Here is an 8407-nt window from a genome sequence, read left to right on the forward strand (position 1 = left end):
GGTGCCGCACGGCCCGCCCGCGCCGTGGGGCCGCCCCGCTGGTCAGCCCTGGGCTCTCGCTCTTCCTTCGCGTGGAGCTCTGCCTCGGGGCGGTTTCCGCAGCCGTGTTACAAACCGCGTTGTAAAACGAAGCGTTACGGAGTATCTGTGTAACCGGGGGGAGGGGCGGGGCTCTTTCTGATTCAAATTGCCTTTGCCTCGCTCCTTTAGGATAAGGAGAAGAAGAAGAAGGAGAGCATCCTGGACCTCTCCAAATACATCGACAAAACAATCCGAGTGAAATTCCAAGGTGGCAGAGAAGGTGAGCCAGCGCTCGGCCCCGGGCTGGGGGGGAGGCGTGTGCCGCTGCTGCCTGATGCATTTTGGCTTTTTTCTCGCTCTTTGTGGGCTTTTGTCGCCCGTGTGGTCACGTTGCTTGATTGCAAGAACAGGCGATGGGTAGCGGGTGCTTTTATTTGTTCCTGTTTGCTGTCACCCGTGTGAAGCTGATCTCCTTTAACTACTCCATCGATCACAGAATCGTTTGGGTTGGCAAAGCCCTTTCAGCTCCCCCAGCCCAACCGCTCCCCCACCTCTGCCATCCCACCCCCAAACCCTGGCCCTCAGCACCGCCTCTGCCCGGCTGTTAAATCCCCCCAGGGCTGGGGACTCGACCCCTTCCCTGGGCAGCCCCTTCCAGTGCCTGACAGCCCCAAGGGGAAGGAATTGTTCCCCATGGCCAACCTCACCCTGCCCTGGCACAACTTGAGGCCGCTGCCCCTCGTCCTATTGCTTGTTACTTGGGAGAAGAGACCAACACCCACCTCACTGGAGCCTCCTCTCAGGCAGTTGTAGGGAGGGATCAGGTCTCCCTTCAGCCTCCTCTTCTCCAGGCTAAACCTTTAAGATCATAGAGTCCAACCATACCTGCCCACTACTAAACCATGTCTCTAATCCCCTGGCTGCAGTTTTATACTTATGTTTCATCTGTGCACCTTTCTTTCATCTTCTTTTATTAGTTGTCTTCAACTGTCTTGTTTCTTTTGGCTGTTTTTTCATGCTGTAAGGGTGCACTTAAAGCAGCAAAGAAACATTTATGGGTGTTAAGATTAATACACCTGTCATCCCTTTCATCTCAATATGCTAAATGTGCCTGGGGTTCATAGATTGTTTGAATATATTTCACCATGTCTTTTCATCACTTTTGAGGGTCTTATATCATTGTTACTTGCTCCTTTGCTGTATCTACAGCTGTCCATCCTGATGCAGTGATAGTGTCACCTGTAGACCACTTGTCTATCTGAAAGTCAATAGCATGCTCTGTGGGAGATGCTCAGCAGGAGCTTCTGCTAAAGCAAACTTGGTTTGCTTTTAAAAATCTCTTTTAAAACTCCACGGGGACCTGATGCTTATGAGGTTTTGGAAGTTGCTTGGACTCCTTACTGATAAATGTGGGGTTTGGGGGTGGTTTTTTGGTAGTTATTGGGCAGTTGACAATTCCATTGTATTGATTCATTTAGATTTTCTTCTCAAAAAATTCATGCCCAGTTTCTTTATGATCTTCATGTGGCACCTGGGTTTGTAAGAGTCTCTTTGACTTGAGCTGTTAGCAATGATAACAGTGCTGGTAATCAACAAGTATTTCTCAAACTGGGAGATCATTCTGTGCAGTCTTGTGATTTATTTAAGCGACCAGTCTTGTGGCATCATGTTCTGTTTTAGGACAAGGTGCTTGTCTGTCTGCAATGCGTTCCTATGAAGGTAGTGCTTAGGCTAAAGAGATTATGTACCAAGAGGGCACCTGGAAGATGGGTTTTCTGAGGAAAACACTTCAAAATATTACAGTCTTGCCTCATTTTTTTTGCCATATGCCTTCACTAAGGGTTTGGTTTTGAGGTTGGGTTTGGGTTGTTTTCGTTTTTTGGTGGTGTGACTTGTGTTGATTTGTTATGCTGAAGTATTCTTAAAATGCCCCTGAAATTGGCTCAAAACAAAAATGTTAATTATCTCAAAGAACATCTTGAAGAATTGCTTGAAAGACCTGCAAGTTTCAGTTGGCACAACCCAAACTGGGTTCTTGTGCATCTGTACTTTCATAAAGAGGGCACTGTTAAATATTTCCAGTCTCGTTTGCTGGATTGCCTTGCTTGATGGAGGGAAGAGAGGTGGAGAACTGAATGTGTCCTTCACACGGTCTTGTGTTGCTGTATACCTGGTTTGGGTCTCTAATCATTGTTTTGTTTGTGGTCTTCAATAGCGAGTGGTGTCTTGAAAGGATTTGACCCTCTTCTGAACCTTGTGCTCGATGGTACCATTGAATATATGCGAGGTAAGGAACGCGCTATCTGTGTAAAGCCTCCCCACCCCCAGTAATTTTCTTAACAGAAATCTTACAGCTCTGTGAGTGAATAACCAGAAACCGCAGGTTGGCTTTATCCAAACTGAGGCATGTTTGTGATAACTAAGTTGTAAAGAAAGGGGTAAGGTAACAGAAACTAGATTAAGCACATTTCCTATGGTAGAACGTTCTTGGTAGTTCTTGCTGGAGCTCCTCCATAACTCATTCGGTGGTCTTGTCCTCTAAAGCTTGAATAAATCAGTGTGTCTCCCTTCAGGTAAGGCAATTGCCTTTGTTTATACTGCTGGAGGGTTGCTGGTTTGCTCAAAGCAGGAAAAGCGTTTCGGCAAGAACTGGCATCTTACTGTCTTAAACTTAACTGTAAATGCAGTCTTTGCATTTCTGTGGAACTAAAGCCTTCTATAGCTTCTTAGAGCTAATAGAGCCGTAAGGTTTTTTCTTATTGTTTCTTTTTCCCACCCAAGGATAAACACTCCCATTTCTCTTTCTCCTCTCTGAAACAAAATTCATCGTATTATAGGACAGCGTTTTTGAAGAGTATTCTCTTGCCTGCTTACAGGGAAGGGAGTTTTAAAACATGAGTGTAGTGCATTTTTATCGAATGTATTGCCATCTCACGGAGGGTAGAATTGGGTATTGCTGTGTTAAGTGTTTGTCTGTCCCCATCCACAGCCTTGTTTGGCTTGGTCTGGGAATGGACCAGTGCATAGAATCGTTTAGGTTGGAAAAGCCCTTCAAGATCACCAAGCCCAACCATTCCCCTAACTCTGCCATCCCACCACTAAACCCTGGCCCTCAGCACCGCCTCTGCCCGGCTGTTAAATCCCCCCAGGGCTGGGGACTCGACCCCTTCCCTGGGCAGCCCCTTCCAGTGCCTGGCAGCCTTTTCTGTGAAGAGTTGGGGTCTTTTTCTGGTTTCCATTGATCCCAAAATATTTGTCTATAATGGCATTTGAAATGGGATCAGGGGCTTTTCTTTTGGTTAGATGAATTAAAGGCCCTTTGAATTCTTTAAAAGCTGTGTTCTGGTCTGCATACAAAGCAAAATTTTTTTATTGCTTGCTGTGGCATGTGCTACATTGAAAATCAGTAAATCAGTAATGTCTTGAAGACATCAGATATTGCATCAGATCCACTTTTATAGTCCCTATGTTCAATACAACAATGCAGAGACACCTAGAAGAAAAAAGCATCTGTGCCTTTTGAAGTTGATGGAATTTTTCTTCTCGTTATGTTGCCGTTGTAACCATGGCTCTCTGCCTTTCAGATCCAGATGATCAATACAAATTAACAGAGGACACACGCCAGCTGGGACTTGTGGTTTGCAGAGGGACTTCTGTGGTTCTTATTTGTCCGCAGGATGGAATGGAGGCTATTCCAAACCCTTTCATTCAGCAGCAAGATGGCTAATGATTTCTTTGGATTGTCTCTGAAGAGTTCAAGGGTGCAAATCATTGGAGAAAACTACCATTGTGTGAGAAGCTTCCTGTTTTGGGGGAGGACTTTGTGTATTTGTTAGTGTGAAAGTACAGTCAACTTTTCATTTCGTGGCTTTCCTTAAATGAGGAGAGAATGGGGCACGGTGTGTAAGAAGTAAGTTCTGATTTTGCCCTCCTCTCCCCAAATAAATGTGTAACTGCATTGTTTAGAGCTGACAGGAGAGAATATATTGTCATGGAATTGTCTGAGACCCTCTTGATCTTGTGAGTTTTGAAGCAACCACATAAAATTAGTAAAGAATGCCCTGAATGTTGGTTATATTATTTACATTTTTAAATACATTGAAATGTATTTAATTAAATTAATCTAAAGCCTTAGAAACATTAGAAACATGTTTTTTCTTCCTCTTAGATGTCAGTCCTCAGCTGGTACACATTGTGTTGTAGTCATCCTGCTGTTGAGTTCAGTTTCTTTTGCCTGCTTGCTCCAGCGCATGCAGGGAAATTTCCTTGCATGGTACCTTGTCATCACCTGTACAGGCTACGTAGCTGAGAAGATCTTTTCTAGCACTTGTTCCAAATCTTGTGGGCTGTGTATCAGAAGGCTCCCACATTTCCACAGGAGGACTGGACCAGCTTCTAGGATGATTCTTGGCTGAGTGACGTGAACCTTAAGGAAGTATCTATTTGATGCTTGGAATTTTAGGGGAAGAACATTTGAGATTCTAATGTTCAACTGTAGGCAGTGTCTGGAAATACTGCATATTTTTATATTGTTGCTATCCACTTGTGGTTCTGCGTGTTATAACTTGATTTGTAAGTAAACATTTTTATTTCTTTTATACTGCAGAAATAGCAAGATTTGAGGAGTTTTGAGTGAATAAATACAAATCAGTCTGTTCCTAAATGTCTGGTTTTTAGTCTGAAAAAGCACTGTACAGCTGACACTGCAGTTTTCCACGGCTGCAAATCTAAATGAAACTTGTTCAGGAGGTGTGTAAACACAGCAAAATCAGGAGGGACCAGATCGGAAGCCATGCTCTGCTCTAAGACAGGGAGTCGATGCAAAATGACTGAGAGCATCTGGCCCCTTCTCTGAGGACTCGTGTGCTTCAACTCGAGGCATTTTAAAGACTCTCTAGTAGAGGACATGCCCGTAGGCTGTGTGTAACCTGCTTCTGCCACCTGCTTTTCCTGGGGACCCTTTATGAGGAGGCTGTGGCAGAGTAAATTGGTTTGGTGGCAGCAGCAGTCTTGTTCCTAGAGGTTGTCAAGAAAACACACCAAGGACAGGTTGTACTGGCTTTTCACTTTGGCAACAGTGCTGGACTCCTGTCCATACCCTTTCCTGGTTCAGCTCTGAAATGGACGGGAACTTGGAGTAAATAAATTCCAGTTCAGTGTATCTGACTTTTCCAGGAGGCTATGAAACTAGGGACCAGTTGTCTTGTGTGGCATATTGCCTGTGTAAACTTGAGTGCTTCTGGATTTTAATCTCCTAGGGGTTCATTCTTCGAGCTTCACAGAGCTGTCCGTTGAGTCATGCTCCTTCCAATGTAATTTTTTTCTAACGCTACAAAACTTGTTCTTCATGCAATTGCACAATTCAAAAGAGACTCCTTATTTAGAGTTCTCGGAGCAGAATTTGCTCGCCATCAGCCTGAGTAGTCTTGAACTGTCCCTTGAGTGGGAGAGAGATTGCTGGTTATTGATAACACACTGCACCATCTCTGCGCTCTTGTTTCCTGAGCGTAGCGTCAGATGTGTTGAAGCTCTCTTGAGTGGATTCCAGGCTCTAGGTGCAGAGGGTACAGAGAGATCTACCTGAAGTCATGTGTCAAGTGCATAAACCCTGGAAAGGGGCATGTTTCCAGCATTTCCTGCTCGGTTGATAGGTTGCTCTGTCTCCATTGCAAGGTACACGGTTGTCTTTTTTTGCCGTACAGACATCTGGGTTATATTTGGGGGTCAAGTACCTGAAAATAAGAATATGAAAACGGTAGCTGAATTTTAAATGTGCATATGCTTTTCTGTTGGATTCATTCCTAAACGTGACTCCCTGTAAAACCATTCATAACAGCAGCTTTGCAGAAAGCCTCTTCCAGAAATGCAGGAGGGAACCTCCAGGGGTAAAAAAGGTGCTCTTGAGCCAGAGCGCGTTGTTCTGCTTGCTGAACTCCACTGGGAAACGGGACTGAGCCTGGCTGGGATGGGCCCTTTGGGATTAGGGGCACTAGTTCAAGGTCACTATGCAAATCTCTCCACTTAATAGCTTGGTCTAAACACTTTGGAAAAATCACTGTGGAATCAGTGAGCTGTTGCTTGTACTATGACTGTATTTATTTAGTGCGTTGAGATTGAGGATGACAGAATATGTGACAGCCATCTGGGTTTGAACGGGGGCTCGTTCCTTCCCCCATCTCTTAGTAAAGTATAAAGTTAAGTACATATTAAATACTGGAAGCACTTCAGAGCTTGATATTAAACTTGAACTTAAATATTATATTAATGTATTGTTATTAAACTTGAACTGATGAAGGATGTGGCTTTGAGGAAGTAATGGGTTTTTTTCCCAGGAAGGCTCAAGCCTTGCAAGGTTTGCAGAAGTGAAAAGTATTGTAATGGGTGGTTTTTTTCCAAATTCAACATTCTTCTGCAACTTCTTGCTATTTAGTCAGTGCTTATGAAGGTTTTGGTTGTTTCTCCTCTTTCCTCCTCATAGTCCAGGCTCTTTGCTTGGCTCCCTGCTCCCCTGATTCGCTGTGGTCTTACCTGGCTAAGGTAGATTAATTAATCTGCGGGTTTTTGATTATACAGCTCTCCTATTTCTGCTCTGTGAAAGCAGCAGGAAAGACTGAAGAGCAAAGCAGGAGGGTAGAAAACATATTCTATTTTTAGGACAAGATTGGCTTATCTTGTATTTATCCTAGCTAGGGCGATAATGTTTCCAGAGACCTCATATAATAAAGGCTGCATAAGGGCTGAGTTAATTTTAGCTGCCTGGCAGTCAACAAGCATGGAGCCTGCACAAGAACCAGAGGAGCTGGGACCTCGGACAGAAATGATCGCAGACACAATTCTTGAGGTTGGAGAGAGACTCTTTCAGGTCAGCCGTAGGGCACTTTCCGTACACAGTCGTTATTTTGAAGCCATGTTTTTTGGGGGGGCAAGAGAGAGCTCTGAACACCACATAGTGATCAGAGGGATTGATGCAGTGCCTTTTCAGACGCTGCTTGAGTTCACCCGCACGGCCCGAGTGCTTATAGGGCAAGAAAACGTGACCAGCTTACTGGAAACAGCTGACTTTTTTCAGTTTGACAGGGTGAAACTGTTGTGTGAGAAATTTCTGGAGCGAGAGCTGCACGTTTCCAACTGCCTGGGCCTGATGACCTACTCACAGCAATTTGCCTTTATAGAGCTGTATGAGTCTGCTATGAATGTGGCTCTCACTCACTGGGGGGATGTGATGTGCCAGGAAGAATTTAAGGCACTACCCAAAGAAATGCTGGTGCAGCTCCTCAAAAGTGATGACCTCTTCGTTCCACGAGAAGACGTGGTTTTTGACAGTGTTATGAGGTGGATAATGGAGGACCCAGCAACGAGAGAGGAAGACTTTCTGGATTTGGTGGGCGAAGTCAGGGTCACTTTTCTGAGTTTGTCCTTCCTCGATATCTTGGTGAAACGCAGCAAGCGCCCTGGAGAGACAGATACCTTTTCCAGATTAATAAAGAAGTTAGACAGCTGTCCTCCACCCAGCTGGCAAAATACGGAGCTGTGTCCTTATGCTGGTCGGAGCTATGACACCTTGTATGTCCTGGGAGGAAAGCATGACAAGGAACAGCAAGAATTATTTCTCTTTCAACCTAAAACAGGGACCTGGCAGGCTTGTTCTCCACTGCAGCGCAGGAACCTCACCCAATATGCAGTGGCAGCAGTAGGTAACTGAGCAAATGCAAACAGAATTTGAGGCTTAGAGACCCAAATGCGGGGAGTTCAGCTGCTTCTCCTCTAAAACCTCATTGATATTTGTGTTTGTATTCGTTCAAAGAATGGGTTTATTTCCCTTAGTCCTGGGAGAATATTAGACAAGGCTGAATATTTCTTCCTATGTAGCATAAATTACTGAACCCCTTGCATTAGCTTTATCTGGAATCAGTCTAATGACTTCACTTTAAGCAACATATTTTTTTTTAGCCTTCTCTTTCACGGTGGTTTTGACAGATGGTGACTTCTGATTAATAGTTGCCATTAAGTTAAGCTTACCCATGGATCTTGTGAAATCTTCATGCTTGGAGACTTTCAAGACAGCTCAGTACCATGGCTTCCCTTATTTAGCGATGGTGATAGTCCCGTTTCAAGTGGGAGTTTGGACATGAGGACTCCCAGTGGTTCTTTCCAACCAGTGTTCACAGAATCATAGAATGGGGGTTGGAAGGGACCCCTAGAGGTCACCCAGCCCAACCCCCCCGCAGGAGCAGGGACACCTTGAACCACATCAGGTTGCTCACAGCCCCGTCCAACCTGGCCTGGAATGTTCCCAGGGATGGGGCCTCCACCCCCTCTCTGGGCAACCCCTGCCAGGCTTTCACCACCCTCGTTGTAAAGAATTTCTTCCTTAGATCCAGCCTAA

General features: G+C 44.9%; 2 protein-coding genes across 2 annotated transcripts in view; both read left to right on the top strand.

The window, feature by feature from the left end:
* The window catches only part of LSM7 (LSM7 homolog, U6 small nuclear RNA and mRNA degradation associated), an 8538-nt gene extending 2356 nt beyond the window's left edge, over positions 1-6182 (top strand). Inside the window, exons 2-4 of the mRNA XM_009638888.2 lie at positions 211-301; positions 2237-2308; positions 3606-6182. Of these exons, the coding sequence (XP_009637183.1) occupies positions 211-301; positions 2237-2308; positions 3606-3748 (306 nt within the window). The 3' untranslated portion in view covers positions 3749-6182. The remainder of the gene's footprint in view (positions 1-210; positions 302-2236; positions 2309-3605) is intronic.
* Positions 6183-6354: 172 nt separating this feature from the next.
* LOC104126316 (kelch-like protein 24) overlaps positions 6355-8407 on the top strand; it is a 3615-nt gene continuing 1562 nt past the window's right edge. Inside the window, exon 1 of the mRNA XM_009638871.2 lies at positions 6355-7715. Coding sequence (XP_009637166.2) covers positions 6719-7715 — 997 coding nt within the window. The 5' untranslated portion in view covers positions 6355-6718. The remainder of the gene's footprint in view (positions 7716-8407) is intronic.

The sequence above is a fragment of the Egretta garzetta genome, unplaced genomic scaffold (genome assembly GCF_000687185.1).
Source record: "Egretta garzetta isolate BGI_Z169 unplaced genomic scaffold, ASM68718v1 scaffold345, whole genome shotgun sequence".
In the NCBI taxonomy this organism is placed as follows: domain Eukaryota; kingdom Metazoa; phylum Chordata; class Aves; order Pelecaniformes; family Ardeidae; genus Egretta; species Egretta garzetta.